Here is a 25,356-nt window from a genome sequence, read left to right as displayed (position 1 = left end):
AAAAATGTACGGTAATGTAAACCAGAAATCAGGAAAAATTGAGAAAAAAGTAGGAAAAACGCGGAAATCTAAAGAAAACTAACAAAAAACCGGTGCAAAATCGATAAATAACAAATATTTTTCTATGCGTAATTTTGCTGCGTACGTTTGATCTTCAGGCAAAAAATCAGGAAAAACATTTTTTGAACCCCCACCCACCTTATGAAAGATGGTGGGTGGGGATGTATTCCAACATTTATGCCAGGGGTGTTATATTGGAATGTTTCGGGGGGCTATACTGGAATATACCCCAAAAATCAATCAACGGATAAAATATTAACGATATTATGATGAACAATTCATCAATTGACAAGTTTTCGATATCTTTTAAAGAAACCGAAATAATTGAGCTCAAATTAAACGTATAGAGTGACCTCCTATTAGAGAAAATACGGTAAGTTCGATGTCCCTTGTTTATTGATCTAGTGGAAAAGTTGAAAATTGTGAGGTGTTCGTGTACTGTCACATGGGGTATCTTCAAAATTGAATTGATTGGATTATCTGATTTTTAAACTAAACGGACACATTCTATGTGCTATTTCAGACACTCATGTTACTGTAAAATCTCTAATAGAACGCCACTCGATTCTCGGAATTTTAGCTAAATTATCTCAACTTCTGTAAGAGATATACAAAATCTGCAAATTATGAAAGTGTTGTTGATATTGTGAAAAACGTTTTATCAGTTGAACCATTTTTGATGTCTTTTGGAGGAATCGAGATAAATGAGCTCAACGTGCAAGTATAGCGTGGTGTTCTATTAGGTCAATCACAGTAAGTTAAATTGAGCTCTTTTGTAAAAGGTTTAGTCTATCTAGACAAGAATCCAGCTTTTATACTTAAGGCGCTAGATTCTGAAGCGCCCAGTTTTTATTTGGGCAATTCTGACTGCATGACTGGGAAATGCTCAACTCCACACATCCCTCTTCAGTGCCTAATGAATGGAACTCAAAACGAACCAAATTTCAGTATGCAAAAAAATTCATTCAGTAAAATTTAGTTGAGAGTCCAGTTTCCTTGGTAATAGGAGTCGATGTCGTTTCCGGTGAAATCCAGAATCCATTTCTTTGTTTGCAAATTACAAGTGAATGTAACATCTTGCCGAGGAGCAGACGGGTATTTATCTGTGTTCTTGCCGCCTTCGCAATCGAATGCAGTGTGAGCAACACATTTCTTAGAAACTGACTCCTTCACGGTAATATACGCCCCTTGAAAATTCATAGCACCTTGATAACCGCTTGCCATTGGTTTACAAAAATAAAAGGGAGGGGTTTGAGTGGCTTGATTTGCAGCATAAAACATCACAGTTGCAGTGCACGCTTCATTATCGATAGCCATTGTCTGAACATAACCCTTGTTTCCAGGAAGACTTGTACCTTCGCAATCACTATCTGCTAACCCGGCTGCTGCCGGACAGGGTTTTCTGGGCCTTCGCGGGCCCTGCCATATCTTTTTTCAGAATCAATATTTTCTAACCAACTAAATCAGATATGATAGAACTCGACGAGTACTACAAAATGATTTTATTTAAACAATTGTATCTTGTCTATGAACAAAGTTACAGCTCACAAAGTGGCTTTGCCCGGACGTGCCGACCCAGTCCGGGCCGGGCCTGCTCTTCTCGTTCTTTTCGTCTGTAACTTTGTTCATGGACAAGATACAATACTTCAAATAAATGTATTTTGTAGTACTCGTCAAGTTCTATCATACCTGATTCAGTTGGTTAAAATTATTAATTCTGAAAAAAGATATGGCAGGGTCCGCGAAGGCCCGGATTACAAGTATGCTTACAGTAACCGAGTAACACGGTGCAACTCTATTAGAGTTCCCGTAGTAAGAAATAGTCAGCAATAGTTTTCGAAATTTCATTCAAATGTGTGATCCGAAAAGGAAACCAAACAGAACTTATGATAATGACACCGCCCCAAACATTTAGTCAATTTTTTAGATATTTTCTAAAAAATTGTAGTCATTTGGGTATTTGGGTACTGGCTATAATCTTTTGGGCGCTTTCTTTTAGTCTTAATGACGGTGATTGTTTTCATGCTCACGACCATCCAAATCAAGTTTTTCAAGAAAATGGATTCTGTGTTTTAGAATGTGGAAATCTTCAGAAGCTAGTCATAAGGCCCCTTCGGAGGGGAGAAATCTTCGAGCGATTAATCGAGATAAATCTCCTCATACACGATCAATTATCCGTTTTATTGACTTCCGTTAATATACCCTTACCTAATCGTTTAACCCTATTTCCCTCAAGAAAAGCTGCTAAAATCCACAACTCGTGATTTTTCTTATTTATGCCTAGGTACCCCCAAACCCCTATAAAAGACCCTAATGACTAGAGTTTATATGTACCTTCTTCAAATGTCCTGGATATTCGTCACTTTTCATAGAATTCTGTCAGTAGTTGGATGTGTACTAAACGCTATGATCTGTCATGTGGCAGCTTGGAAAAGTCCTACAGTAATCAAAACCTATTCTATAATTACTGTTAACGTTGCAATAACAAAATTGGCGATTTGTGTGGTTAACTTTGTGTTGCAGATGAGGTAAGTAGTTTGAAAATCAAACTGAGAAATGACTTTAAAATTTCTATTATAGAATGATTCCAATGCAGAAAACAATGATTTTCGTATCTTATGGTCCTTGCCAATGGTTGAACAACAAGATTTGTTTTGATCTATACAGTATTCTGGTCCATGGATACACTCATACCATCTGGCTACTCCTCTTATCATTCTGCTATCGATACTACGTCATGGTGAAGGCATTGATTCTTTTCGTAATTTATCTCCCATCATTTCTTCAAATGATTCTTCTATTCTTTGACTTCACTGACCCATCCACTCTTCTGAAAATCCAACAATCCCTAGTCCCTCAATATATTCTAAAAAAGATGGAGTTCAAAGGAGTTGACTTGAAATCGAATACTAGAAATTTACAGTTACAACTACTTCGTGTAAGTTACAGGAATTTTTCTGAAACTAATAACTGGTTTATTCAGGTGCTAACATTCCAAGCGATCATCCCTTGCTTCTATCTAATTGGAGTAATCAGCTACTTCGTCTGCCGTTTGGAATTTATCAGGATCCATTTTTCGAGTATCTCATTTTCTCCGCATTCCTTTTTGTTCCAGTACTTTCTCCAATATCTGCATTCATATTTGTTACAACACAGTACCGGAAATGGATTTTGAGAATTTGTAATTTGAGGAGTTATAGAGTGGAATCTGAAAAGTTAGAGACAACGACGAGAGAGGAGACGAGGGATGCAAGAAGACCATCTGCCTCGATTGGTGTCCAGAAATAAAATATTTATGATTCTTTCTTCTTTCAGATATTTTTTGGGTAATCCTCCACTGTTTTTAGAAATTTTGATACTTTTACTGTGTAACTTTTAGTTTTAGTCATAATCCATAAAGACTTTTTTTAGAAGTGAAGTGAACCATCTACTAAATTATTGAAAAGTTAAAAAAAAAACATAGCAGTTCTAAAGATGTTGAAACAGTTAAATTGAAAAATATTTTTTTCTCTCTTTTTCTCAAAAAAAACTATTTTCAGAGTTTTTGAACCTAAGAAACTGGACAAATTGAAACATCCTACGAATAAAAACAGTTTACTTTTATCATATGTACGAACAATTATTCTGATACAGCAAGAATTCAAATTCTCAGCAAGATTTCGGCAACTTGGGAATATTTTTATTCAAAAAATCGTATATACATTCTTATAATAAATAAAAGGAGTGATGTCTGTCCACTTCTTTTCTTTTTTTCTTCTTTGTACTTATGATCATGTCTAAAAACTGAATGATTCTAGCCCAAGAAAAACATATAATAAGAATAATTTGTTGGGACCATTTACGGTACAACAATTCCACAAATCTTCTGAATGTCCCCGTTGTTTATCTCCAGCTGCTGTCACAAACTGGAATCAATAATTGCTAGCAAAACGGAACTTTTTAAAACTATACGATTCTCTGCGTCTCTCCAACCTCTCCGATCCGTTGAAACACTTCTTCTCATAATTCTTGCGAATCCATCTCCTTCCAGGACAAAACTTTTTTCAAGGAGAATTTTGTCCCAATTTCGAAATTCTGTCTTTTTCTGTATGTTTGCGCATGTACTATTGTTCTTCAACCTGCACACACACAGCAATTTTTTCTAAATGTGCTCCGTGTTCTTTCATTTTTTTTCTATTTGTCTAGGTACTCTCCTGGGAGCATACAGTATCTAATTTTTCTAAAGGGTTTTATTTATATTTTTACTTTTTCTCTCTTTTCCCAAAACCACCCACTAAAGAGGCATTTTTTGTTCAAGTTCAATTCACTAAAACACTCTTTTTGTGACTCATACTCTCTTCTCGAATGGCTACTAATCCGTCGGAATTTATGCAAACATTTCCCGATTCACTGTCAACAACCAATTCAATCATTTTTTCCATTTTTGCCATTCATGCATTCATATTTTTTGTTTATTTTTTGCTCCTTTTACAATCCAAGAAGCATGCGTTTTTTGGTCACCACAGGTGCGGAAATGCGACTGTAGATGCAATTTCTTATGCAGTTGAATAGAGGAGCGTTGGGTCGAAATTTTTCGTAAAGACTTGAGGAAATGTTGAAACTGTAGGTTTTCTCACAATTTCTAAATTGGAGAAGGTTCTTTTTGTATTCGAAAGTGATTTTCTAGTTCTAAAAATTACCTCCCGACCTACTAAATTTATAAAAACAATCTAGTTTTAACGGATTCCTAAAATTGAGGATCTAAATTTCAACTTTGTGATTTATAATTTTAATTTCAGAGTATTTGAATCTTTTGTGTAATAGGCCTAACACGGTTGTGACCTAGAAAATATGTTTTTTAGAGAATTCAAAAACAGAGATAATTATAGAACTTGGTTACTGATGATCCTAAAAAAAATATGAGAATTTTTCACATTTTTCGAATTACCATTATCTGAAAATCGGCATGAGCTGAAATCATTCTCTTGTTTCTACCTAATTTTATTTTGAGCGCTTTTGCGCATAAAGCTCAGTTTTTGTAAACTGCTTGAAACTGAAAAAAAACAGTCTTCTCGTTATCTATAATAGACAGAATGAGCATCCCTGAAACACCTGATAATAGATAATAAATATTAAAAAATAAGCAAAAAATAATGGAGAAGTAAATAGACACCCTCGGTGAAACTACCATCGATCATGTTTGCATTCGGATCATTTGCACCGATCTGTTTTGACGTGGCGAAATGATTTTTATTGGATGGTCAGGGTTCAGTTGAACCTGACAAGGGAACGTTTTTAAAAAGGGCTTGGGGAATTTTCTGAAAATTTCAGTACTTATAGTTTGACCCCTTCTCTACACGATGACAAAAAAATCTAGGTCACATTCCCACTAGAAAGCTGAAAATCTTCGTCTGAAAATTTGAGCCCCATTTCGGCGTGGCTTTCCCCTCTCTCCTATACGCCCTCCGCGTGAGGGGAAAATGTCGGCTGTGTGGTGTTGTGGTAGGAGGGTGGCTCAGTAGGAGTTACTATGCTAGTTCGACCCCCACTGTGGTAAAACTTTTTTGCGTTATTTGAAACCAATTTTTGATTTCCAGTTCGAACTTTGGGATTGATAAAATTCTAACGACAAACACACTTTGGAGGTTTTCAGAGCCCAAAGACGAAATTGGGCTGTCTAATTTTGTCAGAATGCTATTTTTATTGTTTCTGAATAATTGGAATATTTTTTCAAACTTTTCAAAAAAATTTCAAAAAATCACTTTCACAGTGTGGGGGACCCCATGGTGATTTTTTCCGAAATTTTTCAAAAAAATTTTTTTTGAATATGTTCAAAAACTGTTTCAGATGATAGAGAAATGTTTGAAAATGAGTTTCGATTTCAAAAACATCCTGAAAAGCGAGGTTTAAAGCTCGAAAAATAAGCGTTTTTTGCCAAAATTTAGTACTGAAAACCCTTTGAGAGCCCATATTTTGATTCCTATTGGGAATGGGACCGAGATTTTGCTGAATTCGTTTTCAGCATGTTGGAAAGTACATTTGTACAAATTTTCAGCAAATTCTCAAAGCCCGTCTAAAAACACTTCCCTTGCCTATTCTATTAAAGGGGCTCGTTCACTATCTCTTCTAATACAGGTTTTACAATATATTACTCTGCTATGAACAATGAATTCTGCTCTCAAAGAAGATCAAACAATTAAAATTTTGCATGCTAAGTTTCATAAAGATATCAAAACTGAAAAAAATTAGAGTAGTTCAGAAAATGGTATGAGTCAGCTTTCCTGCAAAACGCTTAATCTGACATTTGCAGTTTCGAACCGGACCACTAAAAAGGTTACTGTAGTACTAATTTTTGTATTCAGCTTCTATTACTCGATAATTTCGATTTCAGGGATTTCGATTACACATTTTTCAAAAACCAATGTATGTTAGTTAGATTTGAGAACAATTTCCGTTTCAACTACATTTCAGAACCCGAGTATTTTTGAATCTAGGCTCCTGACTTTCATAGCTTTCTGTTGATTTTCCTGTTATTTTTCCTCAAAAAATCATAAAATAAAAAAAATTTGATAGTGGAAAATTGATTGAATACGCACGAAACTCGAGATAATGAACCCAGAAAAATAAGATTTTTTTAGGTTACGGTAGTTGTCATTGTGAGACCTTCGGTCACTGACTAGCGTTTCAGAGATCTTACACATCTACTGCCCAACATAACCACTTCATTGATTTCTATGTAATTTGAAAAAAATTTACTGTTCTAACTTTCTGATAGTATAATTTAAAAAATCAGGATATTAATCTGTCTCCTGCAGTTACAAAATACCGAAAAAAAACTTCCAAAATGTAACAGATATCTCGAATCGCATCTCCTTTTGTTTTGTGAGTGTGATTTTGTGTGACAAATCTTCCTTCCTGCCAGTATGTAGTGCCTTTTCTCTTCTTTTCAATTTAATGTGCGGTCACTCACAGACTTCTCATTTTTCACCCTCCCCCTCCCACTCCATTCACCCCATTTTGTTTCGAAATATTCCATCTTTTTTTTTTGTTTCTAACAATTGTCTTTCTTTTTTTTGCCCCAACTGACTCATTCTAGCGTTCCTCCCTTCCTCTTCAGATATATGACTTTTTGTCCATGTTTACCTTTCTACAATGCTATTAGTTTTCCATCTCTCTCCCATGACTTGTTGTCAGTATAGAAATTGAAATTTAGGACGAGACATGTCATCACGGTTATCACCACATCTTTATCAAATTTAAATCAATCTCGTTTTCTCTTCATCTCCCCACATCATCTGCTTAGAATCTTCCTCTCCAATTGAAATCCCTCTTCTTCTTCTCGTTCCATTAGTCTTCATCCTATACTCATTTTCTCTAATGGATTCAGCGACATCGTCAAAAAACGAAAAGATGTTCCGCGAGAAGGACGTTTCGACTCGACTCATCCGACCAACGATCACAGAAATCCACGTCGACAAGTTGGCTCTTTTTGTGGAGAGATGGAATCATGATTGGGAGATTGATGCAAGCATTCAGGTAGGATTTAAAAAATTGTTTTTCGTGTTTCAAAAACTTCAAAAGACTATGATCATCCTTTAAACTCTAGTTCACAGCTTGGACAATTGAAAAATGACTTCCGGAAGTTTCAGATCTTCGACGAAGGAATCGCTCAATACATGTTGACTGATGTTGAATCTCACTACAAATATTTTGCTGCGTTGATTCTACAGAAACCAAGTTTGAGATGTCGAATTGTGAAGGAGGAGCCGAGAGATGAGCTTGAGGAGCAGGAGAATAGAATTCATTTGGTGAGTGTTGGATAGTGAATTTTTGGAATATTTTAGCTTATTAATTTTGTACTAACTAACTCTTGTTTGAGGTTAATGTTCTTTTGAAACACATAATTTTTTGTGAGAATTACTGTTTCAGATAGTTTTTAGTTTATTTAGTTACAAGTTGATAACATTCAACTTGTTGGAACAGCAGGAAAAATCATAAACCAAAACTACTGTAGCCTGGATTTTTATATTTTTCGGATTTTCTATGATTTTTCTATTTTTGCCCAAAAAAATCGGCTCCGCGTCATTTCGAAACTGCGACACTTCGAAACCAGTCATCTTGAAATCCTGGTAATAGACGCTAATGGATAAATTCCAGACTACGAAAACAATTAAAAAGTTTTCAAATATGCTTTTTCTGGTAGAACACATTCTGAAAATCGGTTTTTTTTTTTGGAAAAATTAAGTTTTGGATTTTTTGGATTTCAGAATGTGTGTCGGTCAGAAAAAGCATATTTGAAAGCCCACAAAACGGACGAAAATCGAGACAAAACACCGGAAAATTTGTGTGATAAGTGGTTCGAATCACTGTTTTAGATAGTCTTGTTAGTTCTAGTCGTTTTAGAAACAATTTGATAATGGTAGTTTTCCCATAAACTCAAATCATCGCTCTTTTCTAAAAAAATCTCAAACATTCACTTTTGTGTTTTTACTTTCGTTGTTAAAATGACTGTTTCAAATAGCCTTGTTAGCTGTGATTTTAGAATACAAAAGGCTGTAACTATTATAATTGTATTAAAAAACATCGTAGCTGTGAGAAACGCCTGTGGCCGTGGTCCTACAAATACAGTAACTAATTGTAAGACTTTTTTTTGAGTTTATTTTTTCGATGTACGTTTGTTTTCAGTCATAGGTTACGGTTGTTGTCGCTGTGGGACCTTGGGCCAAAGCTCCAATTTTTATATTATTGACCTCTTTTTTGAAATGATTCATTTAGAATGAATAAAAATGAATAGATTTGCATATATAAAAGTTATGGGTTTTCTACAAAGACTGCAACTACTGTAAGAATGTTTTCTCGAAAATTTTAATGCTTGCTAGTAGCAAGTTGCTATTAGTCTTCCTCATATCATATTCAAATTCAAAATAATTTTTCAGCTCGGCGGTGAGAAACTCGATAATCAGAGTCATGGAAGTGTGGAATACCTGAAGAACATTCTGCACAAAAGAGGATACCGATTTGAATAATAACTTCTTGTGTTTTCTCTATATTCTTCCTTCTCTCTTCACTTTCCTGATGAATTATTAATGCACATATCTTGTCAATATCTTCCTAGTCCCCCCTGAATCCCTCCTGATATAATTGTGTCCTTGAACCCTAATCACTGATGTCTTCAATAAAAAAAGAAGTTGGTCTTTAGCTTGTTTATTTATTTATCTCGGGTGCGTTGCTTTTTGGCACAGCCATCCATTTTTTTCTCTAAAAACACAAGTTGAGATACAATTGTGGAAGATGCCCAGAGGTCTAGAGACCTCACTCCTCTTCCCAAACCAAACTGAACGCCAGTACCGACAGGCACCGACCCCGTCCGGAGATGAAGAAGCATGAGAGAGACGCAGAGAGAATAGTGTCTGCACCTCGAGTTAGAATGTTGTTTTTCATGGACCCTTTCATGGGAAGTCTATCAGAAAAAGCTCTAAAAACAGGTTGAGTATAAAATTCATTCTTCAGCCAATTATTAATACAATGAACGAGCCAAAATTATTATTTTTTTCAGAATAAAATGTTTGTTACAGTAAGAAAAAACTTATAGGTGCAGTGTCATAGATTTTGTTTCGCGGCGAAACCTGAACGGCACTGTAATTAATTTGCGAGTTGTGTCGATTTTTCTAGTTTTTCAGCTTATTTTTTGATTAATTTTCGAGAGAAACTTTTTAAAAACTGTTGAAATGTTAGAAAACTTGTAAAAATCTTAGAAGTCAGCAACAAGCCCGGTTTGTTAGAATGAAATATTACAGTAGGAAAACTTAAAGGCGCAAGTGATAGGAATGTTTTTTTCGTGGCGAATCCTGAAGGGTACTGTAATCAATTTTTCGATTTGCGTGGATGTTTTCAGCCAATTTTTTTGGAAAAGACTTTGTGAGCACTGTTTAATGTTAGAAAACTCGAAAAAAAATATGAAAAACAAACACCATTTGGGTCTCGAAACGAAACAAAAGTTTTGCGGGTTACTGTTTGCAAAAAACATTGTTTTTTCTCATATTTCTCCACTTTTCCGTTCTAAAAATCATCATTCTCACCTAACTTTTTCTACTAGACTACATTTGATTAATGATTGTCACATATTATTCCGAAGATCTTGATTAGATCATCAATGTAATGCTCAGTAAATAATAGATAACACACCAGGCGCAATCCGCACGATGGCCACATGATTATTTTTGTGTTTAGCTTCTCTCTCATCGACACGTTCGGTTTTTTCTCTCGATTTTTTGTCGGTCTTATCCCTATCTCACATCTGTTCAGTTACCACCCGCAGGGGAGAGAGAAAAAACAAATTGAACGGTTTTTCTCCTCTTTTTTCTACCTCCCACCCATTTTTTGTGACGAAAGTGTTCGTCTTATTCTCAAGTACGTATAGTTACCGGGAAACAGGTGACTGGTACCACTTGGAATAAGCTATAAAACTGTTTGGGTGCTGGTCACCCAGGCAGCCGCTATCAGTTTAAAAATGGCTTGTGACACTACTTCTAGTGATACGTCAGCGCGTTCTGGAACTTTTCGAGAGGAAGAAGAGAGTTATCAGGAAAAGGTGAGGAGCGAGAATTGTTTTTTCTCTTTTTGATCACTAACACCTATAGTAGAAACTAGGAAGTGTTATTGACACTTGTTCACAAGCTTCATTTTATACTTGAAAACGGGCACTGTCATAGTTTCTTTTGAGATTATAGTTTTTTACCAACTAAATCAGATATGATAGAACTCAACAAGTACTACAAAATGATACTATTCGGAAAATCGTATATGAGCAAAGATACAAGTCAAAAACTGTTCTGCGATCACAGCTTTCTGGTTTTGTAACTTTGTTCATAGCCGGGATACAGTTTTCCAAGTAGTATCATTTTGAAGTACTCGTCGAGTTCTATCATATCCAATACAGTTGATCGAAAAAATATTGAACCCAAAAGAATTTATGTCTGGGTCCGCCAGGGCTCGTTTTAGGTCCATTTTATCCCCTGTTTTGTCCCTTTTTTTAAAACAAAATTGTTGCGAAACTGAGTTCTTTGTGTGTGTATTTTCGCATTGCTTTCGAAACAAAGTTCCATAAAACATGTTTTTCTCCACTTCTTGAAAATTCTTGTCCTTTGAAATTTCATTTAATTGAAAAACATCGATTTTTACTCTCTAAAAATCCTCATCCTAATTACTCACACTCCTACTGCATATCCACCTGTATTTTCGGTCGAATTAGGGTAGAGAAATGAGAGTTAGAGAAATAGACGCGAAGTGTGTGTATGCCTAGTGTACCCCCGTATAGAACATTCGAGCGTGCGGCAGAGCGCGATTTCATAATATCATCATCTTGGCAGAAGAAAGAACTGAAGAAGATGTGGAATAACAACAACTGTTCAAGAAAAGACGACCTTTTTTTGATTTTTTTTTCATTTGATGTGTGACGAAATCCATTGAGGACCTTTTGTCTGGAATCTTGTGACTTTTGACTCTTGTTATTTTACTTGAATCAGGTGAAGCTGGCTTTGTTCAAAAATTAGCTCAGTGAGTCGTTGATTCTAAATTTCTCATTTAAGAACTGTTATAGAGTTTCTATTATAATGATTGTGTATTTGAACATAATTGCTCATATCCTCAAGTTCAATTTTAACTTTAAAAATTGAGCTATGAAAAAATAGGTCACAATATCTATTTAGTCAATTAATGGGGTTATTCAGGTGAGGCAAAAAAAAACACGGAAAAGAACCTGAAAAATTGCAAAAAACTCTGCGAAAACTCGGCGAATGGACCAAATTTGCTGAAACTTTAGGGAAACTGAAAAAAACTATAGGGAACATATTGCCAAAATTTGGCTAGAATTCCAAATTTTCAGTGGATATTGACCCCGAATTTTGGCAATATGTTCCCTATAGTTTTCTCCAGTCTTCCCCGAAGGTTCAGCCAGGTTAGTCCATTCTCCGAGTTTTCGCAGTTTTTCGCTATCTTTCAGGTTTTTGACGGGTTTTTTGCCTCACCTGAATAACCCCATTAGAGTGTATTTTTTGAAATCGCAAACTAAATTTCTATGAAATTGAACCAGACTTTTTGAATTTTTATGTCATTTGGAATCAGTTCAAAATTAAGATCCTTATTAGTTTTAGATTTTTTTGTCTCTGATTCTTTCGGTTTCTTTTAAATCCTATTCAAAAAATCCGCACAAAGAACAGTCTAAAAGTGCAAATCAATCTGTCTACACCGCTCTCCCAGACATCTGCTTATTCTGTCTCCGTCTCTCCCTTTCATACATTTTAAAAATAGCATTCTCCCAGGCTATCCGCGCGGTAGTGGACGCGGCGCCCGTCCTGCTGCTGCTGCGTAATCGGCGGGTGGTCGTATTCAGTGCCCCCTCCGTCCGAAAGTCAGTTTGTCCCTTCGTTTATTCCTCACGACGTTTTCGGCCTTGTCCATTGATTTTCTGGCGGTTTCAATATTTTTGTCTCTTTCTTACTATTTAGGATAAGAGCCACCATCTGCTCTCCTCTCTTCCTTTTTCAAGGTTGTTTCTCGGAGTTATTGACTTCATCGTCGCAGTTTGTGGCAAGAGAATAGAGAGGACGAAACCCAATTTTTTGTGTCTTTCGTAATGTTTTTTTGTGGTCAAAATTGTTCCTCTTGAATCGAATCGGATGCCAAATTTGTTATCATCTAGCCATCGCTCCTTTTTTCTTATCACCTGTTCTCCGATTTGGCCGTGTCGGTCATTTTATTCGGTCAAAACTTTTTTTTGTTTCAGCTTCAAAATGGAACCACAACGGAGCTACATTTGCCTGAATTGTCAGAATCCATTGCGAATAGAATTCGCACAACGACGACCCGATTCAGCGGATTCGGAGAAAAAAGTGGGTTTTAAAATGTTTTTGAGAAATTTACAAAAAAAGAATATAAATTCCGTTATTTGAAAGGAAAATCGATTTCGTATTTTCTCGAAAAACCGTAATTTTCGTTTCGAGACCCAATCCAAAATGATTAGAATTCAGAACTTCTTTTAATAATTCTGAATATTTTTTACATTGAAGTTCGTATTTTTCTATGGAATGGCTTCAAAAAATCAATTTCTTAAAGTTCTGCTAGCTTACGGTTTTGGAAAATTTTGGAAAATTTGATAATTTCGTATCCTTCTGATGAGGTGCTTAGAAAACTCTTTGTTTTTTTCATTTTCTTGTCGAGACCACCGATTTTTGAATATTTACGAAATTCCATTTTTTCACTTTGACTGATTTTCGAATTTTTTGAAAAAGTTCGAAAATTTGACAGATATCTTAAAGTTCGGAACGTTTGTTACCATAGAGAATTATCTCAATTTTTCAATTTCTTACCTAAAATTTTTTTCAGAGCGAAACGGTGATCACCGAAGCGTTGACAGGACACTCTCGGAATCTGATGAAGCTCATCTCCGATGCTCAATTTCCATCCGACGCGCCAGTTTGCTGTGTAAGTTCCCCAGAGTTTTTACAAAAAATCCATGTTTATGACCTCAAATTTCCCAAAAATCGCTTATATATGAAGTTCCCCTCCATTTGTCACGATTCTCTCAATAAAACCCTTTCCAGGACTGCTCAGACGCTCTAGTAAAAGAAATGGATGCTCAAGTGGCAACGCTGGAAGACGAAACGAAAACCTATTCGACCTATATCAACTTCCTGCGAGAAAACCATCCAACGACAGCGATTCCGGAGTTAAAAGCGAAGCTGCAGAATGTGACAGAAGAGGAGAGAGATTTGGAGCAGCAATTGAAGAAATTGTTGGCTGAGGAGGAGTTGATCGATACGGAACTTCAGAAAAAGAGACGGCTCGCGGAATCGTCTTCGGAGAAGTCGGGAGAGTTGTGGAATAAGTATAGGGACAATTTGAGGTGAGTCTTTCATGATATTGCGTCCAAGTGCCTCAAAGCTGTGATTTTCGGGTCCAAAAAACTGTTCAAAGGGACGTCCAGATCCCCAAGATTTCCAATTCGCATAGTTTAAACCAGCGCGACCGGCTTTCTGAAATACCAATTTTTCAACAAAATTATCGTAAAATGTTACTGATTTTTGCGGGTCTCGAAGCGCTGAAAGGGGTACGGTTGCACTGGTTTCAACTGTGCGAATTGGAAATATTGGGGATCTGGACGCCACATTGGACAAATTCCAGTTCCCAAACCTCACCGATTCAGAACATTATCCGAAAAATTAAAAATATATTCCAGACAAGTATTCGAGGATCAGGATGAGCTGTTTTCGTTGGATGCCGAACGCCAATATGCAGAAGTTCAGCATCGGAAGCTCATCGACACGAATGTTCTCGACTTGTGCTTCCACATTTGGGTCGACGGAATCGTTGGAGAAATAAACGGATTTCGTTTGGGCTACCTGAAAGATGCTCCAGTGGAGTTCACTGAAATTAACGCAGCTCTCGGGCAAATTGTTTTGCTTTTGGAGGTAAATACGTCATCTAAAATTTAGACTAAAAAGTCCGATTTATGCAATTTCCACTTTTGCCCATCATCATGTCGACTTTTCCGTTCTTGTCTAATTCGCCACTAATTTCCACGCTATTTCCATCTTCAGATCCTGTTGGAGCGTATCGGCGTACAACATCACGAACTGGTGCCCGTCGCAATGGGCAGTCACTCTTACATCAAGCTACGACGCAACGGCAATGACATTGAAAATTACCCGTTGTACGGTCAAGGAACGCCACTCTCCGGATCGTCTGGAATCGACGCTGGAATTCGGAGATTCTTGCAGTTGTTAGAGTTTTTGCTCAAGGAGCTCAAAGTGAGTATTTTGGATTTGCAGACTACAGTATTTCCTCTAATAGAAGCCCACCCAAACTGTAAATTTTAACCTCAATTAGATGCATTCCTGTGAAAGATATCAAAATTTTGTCAACAGATAAACTCTTGGTGATATTATGATAAACAATTTTTTTCCAGGACCGCAACAAGAACTTCAAACCGCCATACCAGATCCACGCGGACTCTCTCGTCGACAACGGCGTCAAGTACAACGCCGTCATGACACTCAACACTGACGTACGATGGAGTCGGTCGATGGCTCTGATGCTCACAGATATGAAAGCCGCGTGTGCTCAATGTGATGCTCTCAGAGCTCCGATCTGAGGTCCCGATCTAATTGGATCTTCTGGAATTTAGAACCTTCAATATTCGCTAGACAACATTTTCGCTTTTTTCCACACACAAAATCGCTTTTTCCACACACAAAATGGGCTTTTATCTCAGGGATTTAATGTTTTCTATTTTTTTAAACTTTTTGAATAGTAATTTTGTGATCACTCTGTAAATACCTATAATTTGTAAATATGGTGAAGAATAAAGCATTTTTTTCGTTTTTGAAGAGCTCAATTCGTTTTCATTGGTTTTTTTACCAAATATGTTGCCTAACTCTCTGTTTTTGCTCATTTTGTTTGAATTTTTCACTGAGAATATGGTTTTTCCTTTTTTGATCTACCATTCTCCCGCCAATTTTTGTTTCTTGTTTCTGAAATTCATTTTTGGGCCAATTTCAGTTTGTTCCTAAAATTCCTTTGGGCGATTTTTAGTGATTTTTTATCGGATTACTCGTAAAATTTATCTTAAAGGCGCAAGAGCGAATTGCTGTATTTTTAAGCATATTTCAGATATTACTTCCTAATTTCCCTAAATTTCGACGATTCTCACGGTTTCAAAATGACTTTGATCATTTTAGGTCATTTTTCTTCCTTCTTCCTATTTCCATCGAACTAACGATGAAAATTTAACACAACTTGACCGATTTTCTTAAAATTTTTATCGCTTCGGACCCTTTAAAATCTTCTAAATTCTCGAATTCTTTCAGAGAAGGTCTCGTGTCGTCGTACACGCGTCCCTCCCGTCTCCGATCGGACTCTGGTCACTCACGAGTCCGTGGTGCTGTTCGTTGAGTAACTTCTTCGAAACCCCTCTCTTTCTCTCTAAAATCCTCTCTACATGGGCGGTTCATCACGCCGTCAGCGAAGTACGTCGGCGACCCGACGACGAGCAGATAGAAGACGTGCTTGCTCGACGACGACTACGGTGGCCGACGGAGAGGAGACGACCACCACAACGACGACGTCGGTTCATGGGCTGTCGGTCAGTTTTTATCAATAAAAATATAAACATTATGGAACCCAAAATATCATCATTTCACGGGGTGGACAAGAGCATGACTATCTTTTTCTTGTCATTTTTCTAGTTTCTGAGGTAATATGATTCGACCTAGTTTTTTCCTTAATTCTATTGGCGGATTTTCGAAAATCTCGAAATTCTAAAATTAAGTGTGAAAAACCATAGTCTCGTGCTGTCAGGTGCCTCTAATATAATCAATCTAATGATCCTTCCTTCAATCTAATAATCTTTTTATATCTTTTAATCTTATAAATCCCTCATAAGCTAGCTTATAAGCCCCTAGAATGAATATTAACTTTTTTCCCACACACATGGGCTACAATGTATTTGCTCTATTCACTTTTCAAAAATCGCCTAAATAATATTTACTTTGAACACAAAGCTGCCCCTACGTTTTTCTCGCTTATCACACCATTTTTGCTCTCCTTATCAATTCAGTCACATCACGCTCGTCATCTGAATCTCCGCGCATTTTCAGTGTTAATCGATACTATCTGAAAGGCATTGTCACATCTGTCTCGTTGTCTAACGCTCTCTTCTGCTCCTATCACTTTTTTCTTGCTCTCTCGATTTTATCTGCAAAGCGGTGAAGCCGGAACGACGCCGACCGTTCGTAAACTTTGAAGTCTGAGAGAGGTGAAAGTCGAAAAGTACGGAATTGGGTCGCTAGTTGGAAATGTGTTAATGTTAAGGACTTTCATATTTTTGGAGGTTGGAATTTTGAGCGGATTACTGTAGAACCTGTGATAGAAGGGCAACCTTAAATTCCCAAAACTGGCAAATCTCAAAAAATCGCTTCTTGTCCTTTTCTGGAAACTTTCGGAATTTTCTCGAATCTTTTTTTTCGAATTCCCGCCAAAACTGGAAACTCCGTGAAATTAGCGATTTTTTGCAAAATTTTCAGACCTTTTTAGGGTTTTCAGATATTTTCGATAATTCTTTTTTGATTTTTCCGATGTTTTATTGTCTGAAATTTAACAGGATGGTTTATTTTGTAGTTTTTTTTTGCAATCACTATCAGTTTCTTCTGCATTTTGACGTGATTGTGTTTGCAAAAAACTACAAACTACAAAAGGAAACAAGTTTTCTACAGTAATCTTTGCGAAAACCGTTCCATCAAATTTTAAACGGAAAACCGGAAAAATCAAAAAAGAATTATCAAAAATAGCGAGAGAAAATCTAAAAAGGTCTAAAAATCTTGCAGGTAATCGAAGAAAAAAAAATTGTTTTCGGAGTTTTCAGTTTTGACGGATTTCGGGAATAAGATTCGAGAACCAATGCGATTTTTCGAGATTTCAGCTTTCTTTCTATATCAATCTACTCATTTTTCTACACTGTATATGTATTAGAAGGGCCGGCTCTTCTATTTTTCCAAGGTACCTACGGAGGGCCCTTCTATTAGAGTGGCTTTAATATTGGAGGGGACCTTCTAAAACAGGTTTTACGGTAAAAGAAAAAAAATTGTATGTCCGAAATATTTTGTCAGTCGACACATTTTTCATAGGTTACCCAATTTTACAAAAATTCCGGATTCCCATTTCAACCCCTATTTTGCTTTGCTTTCCCGCAAAGCTACACAATCTAGACAAATTGCAATATGTCTGAAAATAGTTATTTTAGAGTTTGTCAATTGTTTGATTCTTCCACGCTGCTTCAAAATTTTCTCCCAGCCTACTCGCCTCTTCCCCCCACGAGACAGTCTCGCTGATTTTTTGAACTGCATCAGCGCTCCTTTTTTCAATTTTTCCAGCCACAAACTGATAGCAGCGACGGCGACACCTGTATGATATCATTCTGGAAAAAAAATGTAAAAAGTTGAGAGAGATGCCGGGTGTTTTGATCTGGAAGAGAGGAAATTATGCAGAAAAGTTTCCGAGTATTGAAACAGGGTACTGTAGTTAGGGCAAGACGGGGTACTGTAAGACTAAGGGACAACGACAACTACACTAACTTAAAGGCTCACCAAACACACTGATTGTTTTCCTGAAGAAATACGTCAGGATAAAAACACCTCTTTTGGTCTTTGTAGTCAGTTTTTTCTCCTATTTTTAGGCAGAAAACAAATCGAAGAATTGTGATCACAAATAATCCAATTTTCCACTCCTACATAGAGAAAAAATCACATTCTCCCACTTTCCTCATCTGATCTGTTTATTATGTTTTCGTCCTCTATTTTGTGCCCAGATTTGTGTCCGGCTCCAAAATCCATTCATCTCCTAAGAGATAGAGTGTCAACAGCATACATATGCACCCAGTTTCTCCCCTTTTTCTTTTTCCCCAATGCACTCAAAATTTTTGGCTGCTCTCCGAGCGTCTTGCTCCTCTTATCAGTTTGACGATTTTTGAATTTTTAAACCGACATATACAGCAATGAGAGTTTATGAAGTCTTTGATCTTATTTCATAGATAATCAGACACTATCAGTTGAAAGGTTGCCAAAAATTGTCAAAAGTAACGTGATCACCTATTGATTTCGGGTCGTTTGGCTCTATGTGGTTAGTAAGTCAGGTATCCAACTCAACGAGGGCCTATCTAGCTTCGAGGTGTATCAGTTAATTTTTTTTCGTCAGAAGCACTTCAAATTGGCTCTAATTTCGACAAGCTCTCAGAGCTAGAAATTCCAGCAGGAGGGAACTTTTTTGAAGTGTGAGTGAATTTAGACGGCAGCAATTTGAATTCCTGGTAGTGAGCACTTTGGAAATTGATCCGGAAAGTGTCTCATTTACGGTCCAGCGCTTTTGAGAGCAACAGAAATAGAGTATTCCCTATAATAGAAGCCAACCCCGTACGTCCACTTTGAGCTCAATTATCTCCATTCCTATCAGAGATATCAAAAATTTGTCAACAGATAAAATTTTCAAAATATTGTGATATGTATTTGATCAGTTGACAGATTTTTGATATCTCTCACAGAACTCGAGATAATTGAGCTTAAAATACATGTATAAGGTTAGCTTCTATTAGATCATTTATGGTATATGTGTTCCTAAGCTTTTTCTGATCTACTAGTTATGCCAAAAAAACCATGGTTTTCTGATCTAGGAAGCATATCAAAGAACACCTCTAAGTTCTGAAAACATAAGGGCACCAGACTGTTATTATTTTTACCGCCTCTCCATGTCAACACACACTCGTGAGATCTTCGATTTCCCCCGCTCTCTCACTACAATGGCTTATCGTCGTGAATGTTGTAGTCGTTTTGTAGTCGTGTTGATTCGCTTATCAATTGAATTCGTCAACGACGTTGCAAAGCGCGCGCAACGCAGAATTCGGATCGAAAAGTTGCGATTTTCGATCTCTCTCTCTCTCTCTCTCTCTCTCTCTCTCTCTCTCTCTCTCTCTCTCTCTCTCTCTCTCTCTTCCTCTCTCTCTCTCTTTCTCTCTCTCTCTTTCTCTCTCTCTCTCTCTTTCTCTCTCTCTCTCTCTCTATCTCTGTTTTGTGTCGATCCGTGTTCAGCGCCAAATAGACACGGCGGTCACAAAATCTTGTCTCACCTCGGCCCTCCGCGATTCTCGACATCCATTGCTCATCCCTGCGCGTCTTCTATTTCAGCCATCTCTCCTCTCCTCTATTTTCTCCGTATCCACACTATTTCATTTGTCATCATTTTTTTCGCGCGCGCGACGTTAGCAAAACTCGGAGGTATCAGAGAAAAAAAGGCCCAGGCGAGTATACTGTTTCGATGGTGTCTATGCCCGGAGAGAAGTTTTTTCTGGCGCCTTCTATTTACTAGTTGAATCTTTTCCCCCACCAAAAAACAGTTTTCTTCTTCTGTTTTTCGTCCTTTTTGTTGATGGAAATGGTCTTCTTATGTTCCCGCCTATTTTGGTTTCCTTTTTTTTTGGGCAATTCATTTTGGAAACTCACAGAGTTCGACCTGCTACGGTATGCTGTTGCGCTCTATTGAGAAAGTGACGTCACCTTCTCATTGGAGCGCAACATCATACCACAGCAATTCGAAACTTGTGGAAACTTCGTTTTTGTTCTAGTTGGCAATCTCTCTTTCACTAATAGCGTTTTCAAGTCGACCTCGAGCTAGTTTAACTTCTCGCTTATCAAGAATTCTCCCGTGTTTAAACATCTAAACCCCCAATCAACAACTCGACGACTCGCCCTCCGATTTTTCGATGATTTTTCTGGGTTGCAATTCTCATTCAAGTCAAAATGCCAGCTAGCTTCACACCTCATTTTTCGTCATTTTCAGATTATTTTTTTTCTAGAAATTTACAATTTTTTGTGATTTTTTTGGCTTAAAAATCTCGATTTTACAGTAACCCTTCAGACTGTTTTTTCTTCAATTTCAGTTTTTTTGTCTCAGTTCTACAGTAATCTTCCTACAGTTTTTTTTCATTTACAAATTTCGATTCTACAGTAATCCTTCTACTCCGCTCCAGACATCTTTTTTCACACTTTTTTGACCTACAATATTTGCTCTACAGTTTTTGTTCCCGCGATTGTTCTCTTTTTCTCTCATCTTCGATCTCTCCGATCACTCTTCAAAGTTCACAGTCCAGTTTTCCTTTTTTTTTCTTGCAAAAACGTTTTTTTCAATCACCAGCATAGCCTTTTTGAAGTCTTTTTGAGTTACTGTAGCTTGTGAGTTTTGAGACTTTGAAAATTAAGAATTTTCAGATTTTTGAAAAATCATGTTGATTTTTTCTTGATTTTCGGAACCATTGATCCTTCTCGAAATTCTCATTTCATGGTCTATTTGCCTGATACAATTCTATAGAATTCTAAAGCTCTAATTTTAAGCGAAATTTCGAATTTGGCGCTGAATCTAGTCCAAAAGTCGTTGACATCATCAAAAATCGGTCTCTCTAGTTCTCTCTCCGTCGTACAAAACTGACAAAAGTCACGTCTGCCGCCTCTTTCCTCTCTCTATTCCGCCGACCCTCGTGAGACCAGAGAAGACAGGCAGTTCTCTCAAATCGTTCTTCTTATTTTTCTCCTTCTTGTCCTTTTTCTCTTGTTTTAATGTGAATGATGTTTGGTGAAGTTTTTTTAGTTCCCTTTTTCTACATTCTTTTCAAAATCCTCGATTTTTTCAGTCCATACTCATCTGGATCCTTGCCACGTCATCACTGATTGTGGTGTACCCTCCGCCATCACCCAGCCACCCAACGTCATACAACGCCGTTGCAGCAGCAGCCGAAAAGCTCATTTTGGACGACATCACACCATCGCTAAGTAAGCTTTTTGAATTTGTTGACGTCTTGAAGGCGTGCCAGACACCTTGTCTGGTCATCAAGCACTTTTTAACCCCAGAGGGACCGCATGTACTTTTGAATTAAAAAATTGCCTTGCAGAAATGTACGGACAATACGATCACCAAGATCAACAACAACAGCCACAAATGGTCCCGTCGAAGTATGATTTCCCACAATTCAATCGTCGAATGGGTCTTCGTTGGCGTGACGATGATCGAATGAGACAAATGTTCGCCCAGCCACATCACCAGCAACAACCGTACCCAATGATGAATCCAGTTCTCACGGAGCATCATCCAACTCATTCGTTCGGAATGCCATCCACTTCTAGCCATCAAGGAACATCTTACGGATACAACTCTCCAACACCGACACTTGAAGATATCGATCTGATTGATTGTCTGTGGAGAAATGATATCGCTGGAGAGAAGGGAACCACACAAGTCTCGCCAGCCGATCAGTACGTGCGCGATTTGCAGATGTTGACTGAGAAGTCTACGGTAGAGGTGAGTATTAATGAGATGGGATGGAATGGGGTGGCCCAACCTAGATGAGAACGTCTGAAGAGGGGCAGAGAAAAGAAGAATTTATTGATAGAAATATAATAAGTGAAGAGTATGGAATCTGATAGGATAGAACAGCTCAAGGCATAGGCAGTTCACAGACGAAAAATTGTGGTAGCATCTCACGACATCCGTAGTCGAACCATGTTCCTCTTTGCTCCTGATGGAACGCCATATAAGCACAATCGACCTCTGGCTCATTGGGCTGCGAAGAGTCCCAGTTCAAATAGTCCGCTTCGGTGCCATCGGACCATTTGTACACTTGGAAAGTGTCATTCAGCTTATTCAATCCGATCCAGACATTGTTCTCTGGAAAAGGAATTCGAGGAAATCTGGGTCGGCGGTAGCCGATTTTCGACCGACCGAAATGGAAGCTCAAAACTCACTTTTTCTCAGCTTGTGCACAAAAAGATTCTCGGATTCATCCTTGATACTAACCAAATGTCCACCCATTGATCTACAAACATTCTCTGCTGGAATCCACATCAAATCCGTCTCGAACAGCTTGTACCAGTGATCTTCGTACAGTTGCCATCCCTGTAGAAATTCGTCATTTTCGTATTCCTCTCCGCCGCGGACTCCGCGCCTACTTTCGCCTATAGATAACGCACATAACGCCACTTTTTGAGGAGTTTTCCTGGGTTGTGTCGTCATTTTTATTTTTTCTAGATAATAGACCCCGCTTATCAGAGTTTCTCGGATTCGTCGCTTGACAGATAGGGCGTTTTCTGATTTTCAAGAAAAAGCGTTCGACGATGACAATTCAACCCGGCAGTATTTTGTAGGTCAAAAAGAGCACGTAGAGACTGTGTAGACTTTGAGCTGCTATTGTTTTAAAGGTACACGTCATTCATAGGGTGTCTCCCTAAAGAGTAGTAGGTTACTCACGCTTTGTTGAAGAGCCAGCACGGTTAGTAGACGGACATTGACGTCGAGATTTATGGCACGTTGGCCAGAAATTGATTGATAAGAAGACTTTAGAGGACTTGGAATCACTACAGAAGACGTTGGAAGGGCTAATAGGGTAGAAAGGAAGAAGAGGAGGATAACCATGACTCCGATGGGAAACGAATGAATGAAAAATTGGGGAAATTGGAAGTGGAGAGATACATCATCTGATATAGTATCGCATTTCAGTTTATTTGATTTTAACGTAAACGAATTTTTTACTGAAATAATTTCAGACACTCACTACTGAAGAAAGCCTTCGCTATGAGGACCTCTCGAAGAACTTCTATGAAGGATTCTACAATCCATACAGTAGCTACCCGAAGGCGCACTCGGAACAAATGAAAGCGACAACTCCTGATCAGCACCACGCTCCCACAGACGGATCAGGCAGTGATCTTCCAACTGACGAGGATCTTGAAGAGCTTCTGAAAGAGGTCGACCATGAGGAGAGTGAGCTGAACAGAGTGTTTGAGAACAAGCCAAGTGAAAATCCAGTTATCAACAATGTTTCATTGTCAGAGGCTACCGTATACACACAGTCTAACTGTAAGAAGACGTCAAAAATAATAACTATTCAAATTCCCGTTTTTCAGTGACCGAAATGCAGGAGTTACATGACATGTGCAATCAGGTCAATATCACTGCTTCATCAGTAGTTTCAGCTTCCGAATCAGCCACCCTTTTCAACGTGACTGATGAGGTTACCAGAGAGATGTGGCAAGAATCAGATTTACATCCAAATGACTGTAAGTTTTGTGCATTTTTCTCTGCTCATCTATTCCTCTTTGTTCTCTCTTTCTCTTATCAAAGTGCTCTTTTTGATAACTGATGTTTCCTGACGAAAGTTGAGAGACTAATGAAGTGGGCGTGCCCTTATTAGCTCCGCCCAATTTTGAACAGCTATGAGCCAAGAGGCGGAGCCTTTAAAAATGGGGCTAATCTCTGATAAAAGTCCTTATCAGGAAAACGGAAACTTTATATAAGTACCCGCTTTTTTCAATGTCTTTACCTTCTGATTTTGCTGCTTCTCTATTCAATCAAGGTTCCACTAAAGAGGACAAAGATAAAGAGCCGCAGAAGCTAATAGATATGTACCTTCAAATGTTCCAACAGCCAATTGAGCACCACGCTCATCATCAGCATCAATACTATTCTGGCGTCTCGAGCACTTTTGATAGAGGTTCATTTCTTATCATCCATTAGGGCCTTCCTATCAGTCATCATATCTATCTCTCATCCTTTTCATTCCCCGTTTTTCAGTGTTCCCACAATCGGACTACATGACTGTCACTGCTCAAAACAACACTCCAGAAGCCATCACTTCTAATGGAACCTTTGAGCACGCCTACGGACTTCCACCAATCTCTCCACTATCTCTTGATTTCGCCAGTAGCAGTACCACTGGTCGTCAGCAACAGACCCAAACAAGTCCAGCAAGTGCCACAGTCACCGCCGTCGCCACTCAAGGAATCCTCGAGTACGAGGGACAGAGAAACTCGTTCAGTGATAGCACAACGTGAGTAGACATTCCAATTTATCACCTACAGTAGTCCAGACGTCGTTAATGTTAGTTAGAGATCATTTAGGAATCAATAAACTTTTGGGACTCTTGGGATTGCTAATGTAGTAATGAAAAGGGCATGAGCCATTCTATAGTTGTTATAGTGCAATTAGGCATCTTGGGACCTCACTTTTTTCTCCATAAAGTACACTACCAAAAGTGCAATCCATATATAAATCTTTCAGTGATTCATCGTCCCCATGCTCTGGAATGTCTTCACCATCATATGATCACGAGTCTCGTTTCTACGGAAAACTGCTTCCACACCGCGAGAACTTCTTCGATCGATCATCAACACCATCTCGCAATGGAGCCGTCGCAACCAAAATCAACCGAGTGGTGAGCAGCGGACAACGCAAACGCGGACGTCAGTCGAAGGATGAGCAACTCGCCAGCGAGCACTCGCTTCCAGTCACTGCTCATCAAATCTCGGAGATGTCGTTGAGCGACTTGCAGAATGTGTTGAAGATGGGCGGTCTCAGCGAGTACCAGAAGCAATTGATCCGAAAGATTCGTCGACGTGGTATGTTTTGCAATACTAGAAATTTAAATGCAATGTTTTGATTTCAGGAAAGAACAAGGTCGCTGCTCGTACTTGCCGTCAACGTCGTACCGACAGACACGATAAGCAAACCAACATGAACCATTACATCTAGACGAGAACTCGTTTTTTTTTCCAGGACACTTGTCCTAATTTGTAATGAAGCTCCCCCCCAATAATTGATATAATATTTATATCCCCCTTCCATCCAATCAATTTGATCTACTTTTTCCCCCTTCTCCCGCGGATTCAGATATCCCCCAGTGAAATACCTCAAAGTACAGGATTTTTGCAGTTTTATCATCTCAATATA

The 25,356-nt window shown here is 38.1% G+C and overlaps 6 protein-coding genes across 6 annotated transcripts; 4 read left to right on the top strand and 2 right to left on the bottom strand.

The window, feature by feature from the left end:
* Positions 1-1,035: 1,035 nt before the first annotated feature.
* CBG19883 lies at positions 1,036-1,377 on the bottom strand (the record flags this gene model as incomplete). Its single annotated transcript, XM_002633796.2, has 1 exon — positions 1,036-1,377. The coding sequence occupies one exon, from the start codon at positions 1,375-1,377 to the stop codon at positions 1,036-1,038; it is 342 nt and encodes a 113-aa protein (XP_002633842.2).
* Positions 1,378-2,403: 1,026 nt separating this feature from the next.
* Cbr-srd-5 lies at positions 2,404-3,235 on the top strand (the record flags this gene model as incomplete). Its single annotated transcript, XM_045235331.1, has 3 exons — positions 2,404-2,588; positions 2,641-2,998; positions 3,044-3,235. 3 exons carry the CDS (start codon positions 2,404-2,406, stop codon positions 3,233-3,235), a joined length of 735 nt encoding a protein of 244 aa, XP_045096909.1.
* Positions 3,236-7,416: 4,181 nt separating this feature from the next.
* On the top strand, positions 7,417-9,065 carry CBG19885 (the record flags this gene model as incomplete). Its single annotated transcript, XM_002633798.1, has 3 exons — positions 7,417-7,575; positions 7,689-7,847; positions 8,976-9,065. 3 exons carry the CDS (start codon positions 7,417-7,419, stop codon positions 9,063-9,065), a joined length of 408 nt encoding a protein of 135 aa, XP_002633844.1.
* Positions 9,066-12,830: 3,765 nt separating this feature from the next.
* Cbr-bec-1 lies at positions 12,831-15,190 on the top strand (the record flags this gene model as incomplete). The annotated part of the gene is made up of 6 exons (XM_002633799.1): positions 12,831-12,929; positions 13,423-13,521; positions 13,641-13,942; positions 14,276-14,507; positions 14,637-14,846; positions 15,005-15,190. 6 exons carry the CDS (start codon positions 12,831-12,833, stop codon positions 15,188-15,190), a joined length of 1,128 nt encoding a protein of 375 aa, XP_002633845.1.
* An 846-nt stretch (positions 15,191-16,036) lies between these two features.
* On the top strand, positions 16,037-25,158 carry Cbr-skn-1 (the record flags this gene model as incomplete). The annotated part of the gene is made up of 8 exons (XM_045235330.1): positions 16,037-16,180; positions 21,269-21,407; positions 21,527-21,933; positions 23,175-23,487; positions 23,535-23,687; positions 24,202-24,457; positions 24,688-25,025; positions 25,073-25,158. 8 exons carry the CDS (start codon positions 16,037-16,039, stop codon positions 25,156-25,158), a joined length of 1,836 nt encoding a protein of 611 aa, XP_045096910.1.
* On the bottom strand, positions 22,070-23,031 carry Cbr-clec-178 (the record flags this gene model as incomplete). Its single annotated transcript, XM_002633801.1, has 3 exons — positions 22,070-22,299; positions 22,377-22,527; positions 22,879-23,031. Coding segments are annotated over 3 exons (534 nt in total), but the record flags the coding sequence as incomplete, so codon positions are not given.
* Positions 25,159-25,356: the final 198 nt, after the last annotated feature.

The sequence above is a fragment of the Caenorhabditis briggsae genome (genome assembly GCF_000004555.2).
Source record: "Caenorhabditis briggsae complete genome, chrIV, whole genome shotgun sequence".
Taxonomy (NCBI): Eukaryota; Metazoa; Nematoda; class Chromadorea; order Rhabditida; family Rhabditidae; genus Caenorhabditis; species Caenorhabditis briggsae.
This window is presented reverse-complemented; position numbering and strand designations above follow the sequence as displayed.